General features: G+C 32.9%; 1 protein-coding gene across 8 annotated transcripts in view; it reads right to left on the bottom strand.

The window, feature by feature from the left end:
* GRIK2 (glutamate ionotropic receptor kainate type subunit 2) overlaps positions 1-13,079 on the bottom strand; it is a 700,667-nt gene that overhangs the window by 464,630 nt on the left and 222,958 nt on the right. For all 8 annotated transcript variants that reach the window (XR_012433589.1, XM_005552268.4, XM_074037392.1 and 5 more), the window contains one exon: positions 3,641-3,808. Coding sequence is in view for 7 of the 8 variants with exons in the window: in XM_005552268.4 (XP_005552325.3) it covers positions 3,641-3,808 (168 nt within the window). In the remaining variant the exon portion in view is untranslated. The remainder of the gene's footprint in view (positions 1-3,640; positions 3,809-13,079) is intronic.

The following is a 13,079-nucleotide window of genomic DNA, read 5'->3' on the forward strand; positions in this document are numbered from 1 at the left end:
CCTGAATTTTTACCCAATTATTTATTTATTTATTTATTTATTTATTTATTTATTTATTATTTACTTTTCTGAGACAGAGTCTCAGTCTGTCTCCCAGGCTTGATTGCAGTGGTGCAATCTTGGCTCACTGTGACCTCTGCCTCCTGAGTAGCTGGGACTATAGGCACGTGCCACCATGCCTGGGTAATTTTTTGTATTTTTAGTAGAGACAGGGTTTCAACGTGTTAGCCAGGATGGTCTCGATCTCCTGACCTCGTGATCCACCCTCCTCAGCCTCCCAAAGTGCTGGGATTACAGGCGTGAGCCACCACACCCAGCTTATTATTATTTTTAATTCTAAATATGGCCTCATGCCATGGTTCACACCTGTAATCCCAGCACTTTGGGAGGCCAACGCAGCAAGATTGCTTGAGACCAGGAATTCGAGACCTGCCTGGGCAACATAGTGAGACCTCCTCTCTACTAAAACTAAAACTAAAACTAAAACTACAAAAAAAAAAAAAAAAAATTCAGCTGGGCATGGTGCTGTGTGCCTGTAGTCCTAGCTACTTGGGAGGCTGAGGGGGGAGGAGCACTTGAGCCTGGGACACTGAGGTTGCAGTATTCATGATGTTGCCACTGCTGGCCTACCTGGGTGCCAGACCAAAACTGTGTATCAAAAAGAAAAGAAAAAGTAAAACATGTTCAAAAATGAAATAGTCTTCCCCAAGAGGCAATGGTTTGCCCATCACTGCAAATATTTAAAGGACAGAGAAGGATTGTTATTGAGCTTTAGGCATAAAGTAGGTGTTCAGACTCAATTCCTCCAAAATGGATAGTTTATAATTCTACTGTGTGAAAATTTCTGCTATTTTCCCTCAGTTTTCTGCATAAAATGTAATATTATAGGTGACTTAAGCATGGAAATATTTAATAATTAAGTAAATTATTGTCAGGAAAAAAACACTTGTTTAAATATTCTTAAAAAATCAATATGATCTAAATAAATTGTTTTTAAATACATGGATTCTTACTTTCTAAATAACTCATGGAATTCTAAATTAGTATAAATGGTGGCTAGACTTTAGAATTTTTCACTCAACGTGAGATTTTAATTAATATATATTGAAGATAAATGATCTTTCTTCACCAGGTTTGTGACAAATCACAAACCAAGAAAAGCTAAAAACACTGAATTAGGCTATTTAGAATGTTTCTAAGTGTGTTTCAAGCAAGATTAGAGCTTTCAGTTATCAGAAGAGATATTTAAAAATATATGATTCAAACAATAATTCAAGCTCTAATACATCAATTTATTAATTGAGCAGAACAAGATTACCTATTAAAACTGTAACAAAAAAATAGATTAAATGTCAAACTGTAATATCACATTTCTTATTATTTTACTGCATTGGATAAATAATTACATTTTTAAAATATCTAATGTAAGCTATTTTATAACTAATCAATAACAATATTACCAATATATACATTTCTTGATAAAGTTAAAAAACCATATTGGCTCTCTCTGCTATATTATGTTTTTATGTATTGCTGTGTCCTCCAAGCAGTAATAACTCAACAACTCAACAAACAAGAGATTCAGAAGATAAAATCCAAACCATGACATTCACAAAGAAAGTTACTCATACACTTATTTGAGCTTTTCCTAGCTTCAAGCCAAAGTGAAATGATGGATTTGATTCCCAGTGAGTTTTTATTGGGTAACAAAGCTTGTAAATTCCTTATAATATTTTAATCAAACCACATGACTTTATCACTTCATAATTTTGCTAGGGCATTCTCAGGATAGTTCTCTGTTGTGAGAACATCCGAACCTGTATTTTTTTATGCTGTTCATTTGAAACCACCGTTAAGAAATCTACTAATATTTTATCTATACTGCACTCGTACTCCATATTCTTTGATCGAAATGTTTTCATTAGAGGCAGAACTTCTTCTTCCTAATGGAAACAATCATGAACTATGCCACTAATCAAATGTAATAGTCTTGACTTAATGATTTATTTTGCAATTATGATGACAAATGTAATATTTCACAGTTACCTTTAACCTTTTTCTCAGTCTTCAAAACCTTTCATCACCTGACATGGTTCTGAAATGTGGAAACTTATTTGTATTCATAAAGATATGAATTCAAAGGGCATGCAAAATATGGCTTTGATAAACACTAGTTAGCTGCTGGGGGAAAAGAAGGATACTTTCATCTCGAGAAATATTGTACCTTGTCAGTTACATTAATATTAATGAGCTTAAAAAAACTGCACTAACCTGGAATTATAAATAATTATATACTTTTACATCAATATAAGGTAGCTACAGTAAAACCATATTAGCATTACAGAAAGGCAAATATTGTTTAAAAATATAATGTTAGAACAAATGCTTTGTAAGCCTTTTCCTTTGAGAAAAATCTTTATTATAAAATTTAATTCCTATTATACAAGTGCTAACTATGCAAAAGTAAAGATCACCTACTATAAGATCATCTACATATACAAGAAAAGATGGCCGGGCGCGGAGGCTCAAGCCTGTAATCCCAGCACTTTGGGAGGCCGAGACAGGTGGATCACGAGGTCAGGAGATCGAGGCCATCCTGGCTATCACTGTGAAACCCCGTCTCTACTAAAAAACACAAAAAACTAGGCAGGTGTGGTGGTGGGCGCCTGTAGTCGCAGCTACTCGGGAGGCTGAGGCAGGAGAATGGCGTAAACCCGGGAGGTGGAGCTTGCAGTGAGCTGAGATCCGGCCACTGCACTCCAACCTGGGCAACAGAGTGAGACTCTGTCTCAAAAAAAAAAAAAAAAGAAAAAAGAAAAAAGAAAGAAAAGATTACCCCCGTAAGACTATAGAAACACTTCTTAAACACATTTACTGCTGGTAGCTGTTTAAAATAAATGCTTTAATAATAGTTTTCTCTATTGCCTTCCTTCGTATATAAATATTAAATTTTTATGCCACCAAATTATTTTTCTTCTTAAATTTATTTCTCCATTTTTGACATTTAAAACAGTTATAATACAGAAATAAAATTCATAAAGTATTCTAATTATGTCCTTATATAATTCAGTTTTTACATCATCAGCCATTTATTTTCAGTTACAAAGAGAAATATTCGATGATTAAAATATGAGCATGGAATGTACACTAACTAATGGTTGCTTAAAATTTTCCAATTTAAGTTTCAATATATGCTGACATTTTGAAGTCACTTAGAACCACATAGCTTTCAAGGTAGCCAGTGAGTTGACACCACAGTAATAATATAATGGGATTGACAGATAATGCAAATAAAGACGTAAGACTGGATTGCAAAATTGGTAAAATCCACCGATATAAATTTTATTTTTTGGAGTTCTTAAAAATAGGAATGCTTCAATAAGACAGAAGGACCAATAGGGAAAAAAAACAATTTCACTAACAGATGTAATTGTATTTCATGCCATAAGCACATTTTTTGCAATAGGTAATTATACCACTTTATCTTCTCTGATAAAATTTATGTGAATTTTGAAAATAAATCTTTGCATGCAAATACTCCTAACAACTTATTAACTATATGTTGAAAATAAAAAATATCTTAAGAATACCTAGAAATTTGAATTCCAGAAAACAAAGGTGTTAATAATCTATCAATTACCTTTCTTGGATGCTTCAAAACTATCATAAAGGTTTATCTTCTGGGTATCATAGGTAAGGGTAGTATTGGGTAGCAATGTTCTGTTTCTGTTAATTGTATTCACAGCAAATCTGAATGCAAGTTCCTCAGCTCCCATTGGGCCAGATTCCACATATTCAAAAATACCACCTGGCAAAAAGAAAGAGAATAATCATCATTTTTACAAGAATAAACATAATTTTTATAAGATAAAGAAAATATCAGAAGTTTTCTGTGCTTTCATACATGTGCATGTGCATTTGTGTGTGTGTGAGTGTGTGTGTGTGTATGAGAGAGACAGAGAGAGAGAGAGACAGAGAAAGAGAGAGAGACAGAGAGAGAGAGAGAGACTTAAGTACATGGAGTTTGTGCTTACTTTATGAACTTTGGGATATTCTCTTTCAGCCACAGCCATATTGGTAAAATTGCCTTAGTATTGCTGCCAAAATTTAACATGATTTTTACTTTTTTTCTTTAGTTATTACTTATTTTAGGGCCTAGGTATAGAGAGGTCTTGACTTAAGTACTGAAATTTATCCCCCCCAAATTTATAAACAGTCCTAGAATAATCAGTCCTCTTCATTGGTATATACTATAAAATTAAGCATAGAAAAAAAGTGTGTTAAATGTTGTCTCCATTCAGAAATCAAAATTCTTTTGCACAACTTTTTTTTTTTTCTTTTTTGAGACAGAGTCTCTCAGTTGCCCAGGCTGGAGTGCAGAGGCGCAATCACAGCCCACTGCAGCCTTGACCTCCTTGGGCTCCGGTGATCCTCTCACCTCAGCCTCCCAAGTAGTCAAGACTACAGGCATGTGCCATCATGTCCAGCTAATTTTTCTATTTTTTGTATCCATAGTGAGGGTTTCACTACGTTGCGAGTCTCAGACTCCTGGGCTCAAGCGATCTGCCTGCCTTGGCCTCCCAAATTGTTCGGATTTACAGGAGTGAGCCTCTATGCCCAGTGGCATAGTTTTTATGGCATTTATTGTGTTAAAAGCCCAAATTATTTGCAAATTTCAGCATCTTGCTTGTGAGCAAAGAGAGTTAGCATTTTGCTAGTTGTTTTATTCTAAGTCCCTTTTAAGAAGACACTTAACATTTATGAAGGATGCCTCTCCAAAACAACGCAACTCCTTTAATCAATGAATAAAACTGTAGTATATAATTTTGGCCATAAAATATAGAGTATAATTTTAAAATATGTCCCTTCAATTTGTGACCTTCCACCAGCTGTGTCTCATTCTAGTTCCCTCACTCTTGTCACAGCCTTCCTTCTCTCTAATATCACTGCTCTCTCCTTATCTGGGAGTGACCAAACTGAGGCTTTTGTCTCCATAAGAATCATTGTTGGTTTGGAGAATGAAATAAAAGGTGGAGCACCTGATTCCTAACCCCTCCAACCTCTGTCCTTAGGAAACTAGTACTTTAAAAATGCAGAATATTTATCTTTATTCCTTTCAAATTTCACACCATGTACTCAGTACAGTCATTCATAAATTAGACTTTCTTGAATAAGCCTATTTATTCCACATCTAGCAATTCATGCCTCATCAAAGATATTTTGACAGATGAGTGTCAGGTGACTATACTATTAGCAAACTACCTATTATAAATTAGTAAGAAGTTGTAACGTTGTAACAATCCCTCTAACTATGAGGAGTTAGGACTCAGAATAGACTAGAGGGGTGACGCAAATTTATATTCAGGAAGAAGAGAAAAAATAATTATTTGATACCATATTCATTTGAAATATTTCTCTTATTCTGGATTTTAACCAGTTTGATGGTGTAGTTACTAAAACAATCAACTTGTGAAATAGCACTCAATATATCTGAAATCTTTGGCGACTTATGTTAAGCAAAACGATAATAATTATATGTGTCTAATGAGTATAAAGAACCAACCTAGATTCCTTCTGTGTATGTGGAGAAGAACAGTGGTATTCTTCTTTACTCTTTACTCTTATATATAACATTTATTTGGAGCTAGACTGGGGTTACATTCTGGCTTTGCCAATGCCTTCTGTATAATTTTGGGCAGTTGCTTAAAACCTCAGTCTGAGCTGCCTCATCTCTTAAAAAAAGAATGACAAGGAGGCTACTGCATAGAATTGTAATAAAGAATAAATGTTAGCACATACAAAACAGAGTGGCTGTCACAGAGTAAGCACTCAAAAAGTGTTTGAGGTCACAATGAACCTTCAAAGCCATCCAAAATAGCATTATTTTACAGGAATTACCCCTTTGGTCAAAGATAACAAAGCTATCAAGTGATAGAGCCACTAGCAGAATCTACTCATGATCTACTCATGCCTGACTTCAAAACCCTTGCCTGTTCCACTACAAACTAGTAGTTTTCTGCAAAATTTCAGTCAGGCAAAATACACAAAACTTCCTAAAATGTGAGGTAAGATGACTTAATAAGATGTAACTAAAAATGTAAGATCTTACATATGAAACAAAAATAATTGACTAATTGTAAGGTACTTGTAAAGTAGGAATAAAGAGGCAATTATAGAAATGCAAGCCTTAAGTGGTTTCTTATTGGCAAATAAAATAAAAAACTGCATCTTCTTTTTTTTTCAGTTCAAAATGGTAGTTTCTATGTGATAAAAGTATGCAATAAAGATCATATTTTATAATATTAGATTAATATTTTACTCAATTATAATATTGAATCAACATTTGATGATAGTGAATTAAAACTTTCTTATTATCAATCTTTAAAATAAATAATTCAAATTACACATTTTTTTTTTTTTTTTGAGATGGAGTCTCACTCTGTCACCCAGGCTGGAGTGCAGTGGCACGATCTCGGCTCACTGTAACCTGCACCTCCCGAGTTCAAGCAATTCTCCAGCCTCGACCTCCCAAGTAGCTGGGATTATAGGCACCTGCCACCATGCCCAGCTAATTTTTGTGTTTTCAGTAGGGATGGGGTTTCACCATACTGGTCAGGCTAGTCTCGAACTCCTGACCTCAGGTGATCCACCCACCTCAGCCTCCCAAAGTGCTGGGATTACAGGTGTGAGCCACCATGCCCAGCCTCAAATTCCACTTTAAGTTTACATATTTATCACCAGTTTGAATGTTTAAAGAAATTTTTTTTATTTCCTTAGGGTAACACATGTTCTACCTTAAATTAAAAAATAATTAAATTTTATTAATCCGAAGCCAAAGTTTAAAATTTTGTATATAATAAACAAAAACATCCAGATAATGCAACCTTTTAGGACAAAATATAACCACCCAACAATGTTAACTCAAGAAAAGAGAGAAATCCTGAATAGCTTATTACCCCTGATATGTGGAAGGAGGTGAAAAAAATCTAGTAGAGAATTGGTTTCCAAATAAAGTTGGATTGGTGTTACAAACTGTTAAGGAGAAAGAACTTTTTAAATTCTATTTAAAAATTTGGAAAGTCTTACTATCATCCAACTTAGTATAATCACCATACTATATAGTATAAATGCAATTGATAATTATTTTATTTAAAAATAATTTTTTAGAAAACAACAAAATAATGAGACTTTGTTAAGATAAAAATCACAAATGAACAGCAAATGTTATATATAAGAGAAGGGAGTTCCATTAAAATCAGGAAAAAGATAAAATGCCTATAATATCCACTTTTCTTTAATATTTATTTTTCATTTCATAACATATAGAGATACAAAGTTGTTTTGTCAAATATGTTTGACTATATCAATGAAAATACCAAAATTGAAAGAAGTTATCATCAAGAAGCCTCCACTTAAACAAATACTAACTAAACCAAGTTCTACAGGCAGATTATTGATCACAGATGAAGCCACTACATTGCTTAAACATGAGAAGTATAAGAGAAAATACAAACACATGGGTGAATATCAATAAATTTGGACTACAAAAAGAAAGAATAGGAATGACTAATGAAGTTTACATTTAGAATTAAAGTGCATGGCAAGTATAATTTAAAAAAAGCAAAAAATGCACAAATAAAATTACAGTATTTTAATGTTTTAGCAGTATTTAGAGAAAGGTAACATAATAACTGTTTGAACATAGTAATTCAAGAATGCATTTTGAATTCTAGGATAAAGACTAAACAACAAAATAGTATCTGATAAAAATTAATAGAGAAAAATAGATAAGTAGAATAAAACACAGCATCCATAAACAGTTTTCCATCTATATAGAAAACAATATTAAAGTGATAATGCTGCAGTTCTAATAAAGAGATTGTATTTTCAATAAATATTTCTGGATCAAGTAGATAATTATATAAAAGTTATTTCAATCATACATTGAAATGTGACATTAAAATAATAAAGTTGTTACAAAAAGCTTAGCTAAGAAAAGATTTTTTAAAAGAAAACATAAGTGATGCTCATAAAGGTAAAAATGCGACATATTAGACTTTCTTAAAATTAAGAACTTCCTCATCAAAGACACACTCAACATACACACTCAACACAGACACACACATATGTGTATATGTGTGCCATAAACAAATGAGGACAAACACACGTGTGTGTGTGTGTGTATATATATATATATGACATATTCTTTATATCCTATAAGTAGAATTAGTGGATTCACACATATATACACACATTTAGTGGATAGATTCACTTGTGTGTGTGTGTGAGAGAGAGAGAGTGAAAAAGACTCCTCTCTTAAAAATCTACAAAAAAACAAAATGGCAGTTAAACCAATAGAAATATGAGTATAAAATTTGAACAAGCATTCCCCAAAACATACATTGAAATGGACAATGTACATATAAAAAAAAAGTGATCAATTTCATGGTATTCTGGAGAATGAAAATTTAGACCGCAACTCAAAACAATTGTATATACACCAGCATGGCTAAAATGAAAAAGACAAACTGGCTCAATCTACATTGAAAGTTGGCGTGAACCCGGGAGGCGGAGCTTGCAGTGAGCCGAGATCACGCCACTGCACTCCAGCCTGGGAGACACAGCGAGACTCCGTCTCAAAAAAAAAAAAAAAAAAAAAGAAAGTTGAGTGTCTGAATCTTCTACCACTGAAAATACACAAACTCTGTGACAGAAATTTCACTCTGGGATAGCTGATAAACAGAAATCCGTACATATGTTCATCAAAACACATCTGCAAGGATATTCATAACAGCATGGAAGACCTGCATCAATAAAGAACTACGTGCAACAACATGAGATGAATGTCACAAAAAAATGATTCAGTGAAAGAGGCCAGACACAAAAGAATACTGCTGTATGATTTCATTTTTCAAAAAGTTCGGAAAATTATAGTGGTGGGAATAGTTGTAAGAAGAGAGCATGATGTGCTTTTGAGGTGCTGGTGATGATCTGTTTTTTAATCTGAGTGCTTGGATACATATTACTAGAACTTTACTCGTATCGTGGGTGCACTTTACACAGATCATTCTTTAATAAAATTTTACTTTAAAAAACAATTGTATAAAAGTGCTAAGGCCATTCTAAGTCTGATAACACAAGCAGTAAAAATATTACTAAATGTAGCTTCAATATTTGAAAAACAACTATGCATCAAACGTAACTAAAGAAAGACAAATATGAAAACATATGAAAGTATATTAATTAAATATAATACATTTAAAAAGAACATTAATATATTCAACAAATAAAAGAACTAGCTACTAAAAACATAACTCCAGTAGAAAAATTGACAAAGAGCATCAGTAGATAATATTCATAAATAACAAATGCAAATAACCACTAAATGTAAGAAAATGCTCAAAAATAGGAAAAGGGAAAGGTTAATTAAAACAAGGAGATAGAATCTTTATGAATCAAATGTGTTGAAGTGTAAGAAAAAGCGCAGTTGAATAGAAAAATAAATCGACACAAACTTCATTGAAATCCTTTTTCAAATCTATCAAGCTTTAAAAATATCACACACTTGAATGCACTAATTCTACTTATAGGATGTAACCTTAAGGAAAATGTCACTGATTTAGCTGCAAGGATGTTCACTTCTTTATTTATAAGAACACAATAATACAAAATTTCCTAAGTATACAATGGTAAAAGACTTTTTACAGAAGCTATGGTAGATATAATAAAACACTATATATTTATATTTAAACTACTTTATAGAAGGTATTTGATGACAAAATGCTTTACAAGTAGTTACAATATGCCCTTATGCATAACAACGTATTAACCTCGGTTCATTTTAGATGATAGGCATTTGATTAATTTTGATTTTCTGATTTTTTGCTTATTTGTATAATTTAAATAGCTAACAATGGACATATGTCAATCTCGTTATTTAAAAAATGAATAAAATATTATTCAAAGTGAAGCTAGAAATAGTAAAGAGTAGCAGAAAAACAGGACAGTAAAGGAGAAAACAAAATTTCAGGGTGTTTGTGCCTTTGCTTCATTTATAATGAGAAAGACTTAACATATTTATATGCAGAGGGAAAGAACCAATAGGAAGAGAAAGCTAAAAGGTAGAAAAGAGAAGGCATTAGTGATGGAGTCAGGTGTCTCAGGAGCAAGAGAGGTTCAAATCCAAAGCATGGCAAATAGGCTAAGCCTAGGGGAGGAGGACACCTTATTCACTCCAGCAAGAAGCAATTATCTGTAATCTGCCGATGTGGAGATGGGCAGGAAATCAAGGGCATATATATTTTGTGTATTTTCTTTGTAAAGTGAAATATAAGGCTCTATATATTTGATTCTCTGAGGAAGAAATCAGCCTTTTTTTATAATTTTAAAAGAACGCCTTTGATTTTAAAATTGCTATTATAAAATTGAATGGCAAATCATTTTTTCTACCTGTTCATGAACCTGCAAAAGGATAATTGTTGGCATGATTTTAGACAAGACATTTTTCTTTCCTATGACTTGAAAAAATAATATCCATTTTGCACTGGGAATCTTCTATAAAACTGTTTGTTCCTAGAATTATTCCTTTTATTATGAAGTGTCAGGATTGTATGTAGCATTTCGTAAGCATGCGATCCATGAAGAGAGAATTGCTCTCCTAACAGTTCATAAATCATGTTTGATGGATAAAATACATCTCAGAATAACAAAGGACACTTAAGACCTATATGATCTTAAAGAAGCATCTCAGTAATCAATAATTATGTGCTCTCTCTAGACTTATACCAAAATTCACCCAGTTTCACATTTTCAAGAATCTAGGGACTCCTATGTAGCTATCATCTAATTCCTTATTCTTCATACAACACAAGCAAAACGTACTGCTTTCTCATAGTTACCTTGAACTTCTCAGGTTCAAAAAATCATCTAAGATAATCATTCTCACAGCTTTATCATTGTTTTATTTCTTAATTCAGGAAGGGCCATCATATCTCACATAACCTCTCTATCAAGCCATAAAATGCCCGCAATTCTTCTTCCAAGGTTATATTAAAAGTTAACAGTTCTCATCACTATAAAAGGCTTGTTAAAAGAAAAAATAATAATAAAGGAGAGGAGAATACCTTTCTTTTCCATGGGCGTAATTGCCCTCCTTCGTTTTGTAGATACAGGAAACCAAATGTCAAGGGATCCCTAGTTTACACAGAACACTCGGTGCTGAAACTTTTCGCATCACAGTCTCTGACTCACAAAAGAACATCACTACTCAAGACTTGAAATAAAAGATTTATTAGTCAACTGCTAAAGCCTAGTCAATGCCTTTATCTTTTAAATCAATTTTAACTACTACTGAGGAGTGTATGACTCATAAACCCATGACGGATATACCAACCAACGTCACATCTAACCTCTGAGACTTTTCAAATAAGTCTTACTTTAAAGTGAGTACAATCTGTGTTTTATAGACTTTAATTTAATAAAGAAATTGATGTTCTAAATGGCACACCATCTGTTGTCCTCCCAAAAGATATGTTGATTTTCTCAATCACATGTTATACTAATCTTATTTTCTGTGTAAACAATTGCAAAAGGTATCCTCTCCATTTTAATTTTGTACAAATCATTATCTAAAGGACTAAATCGTCAAGTTTCTTTAATTTTTATGCAATATAATGCCAAAGGACAATGTTACATTGGCCTTTGGCTATTAAATGACATGCCCTGGATATTAAATGACATTAGGGAATTATTTTTTTCTCCTTAGGAAAAGTAATGATATAGTGGTTATATAAGAAAAGATTCTGACTCTTAAGATATAAAGTCTTTAGTTATGAAAGAAGTGTCATAAACACAAAACTGGAAAAAATATTAGCAATTGTTTTATCAAAGTGCTTATGAGTGTTTATTATACTATTATTTGAACTTTTCTGTATGTTTAAAAATTCAAAATAAAAATGTGGGGGTAAAAAAAAATGGACAAGAAGAAATAAAACCCCAATACTCATTTTGTTCTTAATGCATGTTTCTAACAGACCTCTCAAAATGACCATTACATTAACCTGCAAATATTTACATTTACTATGCACTAAAATTGCACTATTATCCTGAATGTAAAAGATGGAGTCTAAGAATCATACAATCAATAAATCATCTGGTCTACCCATCATTCAGATACATAGATTGCCTTTATTACTACATATTGGCCTCCAGGAATGACGAACTTATCATCTGAAGCAGTCTCTCACTTCTCTGGAGAGCTCCAGCACAAAGGTCTCCCGTATTTTAATCCATCATCTGTTTTTCTAAAGTTTTTAATCATATCTTTTTATTGGGATACATGTAAGCCCAACTTTCACATGATTATCTTCCAGAAACAGATTTCATCTTCCTACTGCATTTCTTACATCGAGCCTAACACTTTGAAATTGTTTAACAGTTTGTCACATGACTAATCCTTTCATTTTTCTAGTTTTTTTTTTTTTTTTTTGAGACAGAGTCTCGCTCTGTCACCCAGGGTGGAGTGCAGTGGCCGGATCTCAGCTCACTGCAATTATCTGAACATAGCCCTGTGTACCCACAGCTCAATGTTATACTCCAAGTGTATCCAAGCAAAGTAAATTATGAGAGAGTGGCCAGCTCCATAAGCTAATGTATTACAGATAAAATGAATAGTGGATTTTTTTTAACAGTACAGTATCACAGTGCTCATTCATCTTAAGCTTATTGTTTAAAAAGTTTGTTTGTGATGTATTTTTTAAAAAAATTTTTTTACAAGTATTCCTGATTTGTATCATCTACTTACAGTTAATTTTCTAATTAAAACCACTTGGAGCCTAATTCTGCCAGCAACTGTTATCATTAACTTATTCAACATCTAATGTATCAAGGCAATTTACTAGTATTACAAAGGTATGTGAAATGTGTTTCTTTACCTTCTGCCTCTAGGTCATATTCAGTATTGCTTTTGTATCTAAGTCAGTGGTAAAAATGACAAGCCAGAAAGGGTTAAAGACAAAGCAGAGCTTTAGACCATAACCTCATAGATATCCCACTGGAGTCTGTCCCTATTGTTAAACTAG

Source organism: Macaca fascicularis, chromosome 4 (assembly GCF_037993035.2).
Source record: "Macaca fascicularis isolate 582-1 chromosome 4, T2T-MFA8v1.1".
In the NCBI taxonomy this organism is placed as follows: domain Eukaryota; kingdom Metazoa; phylum Chordata; class Mammalia; order Primates; family Cercopithecidae; genus Macaca; species Macaca fascicularis.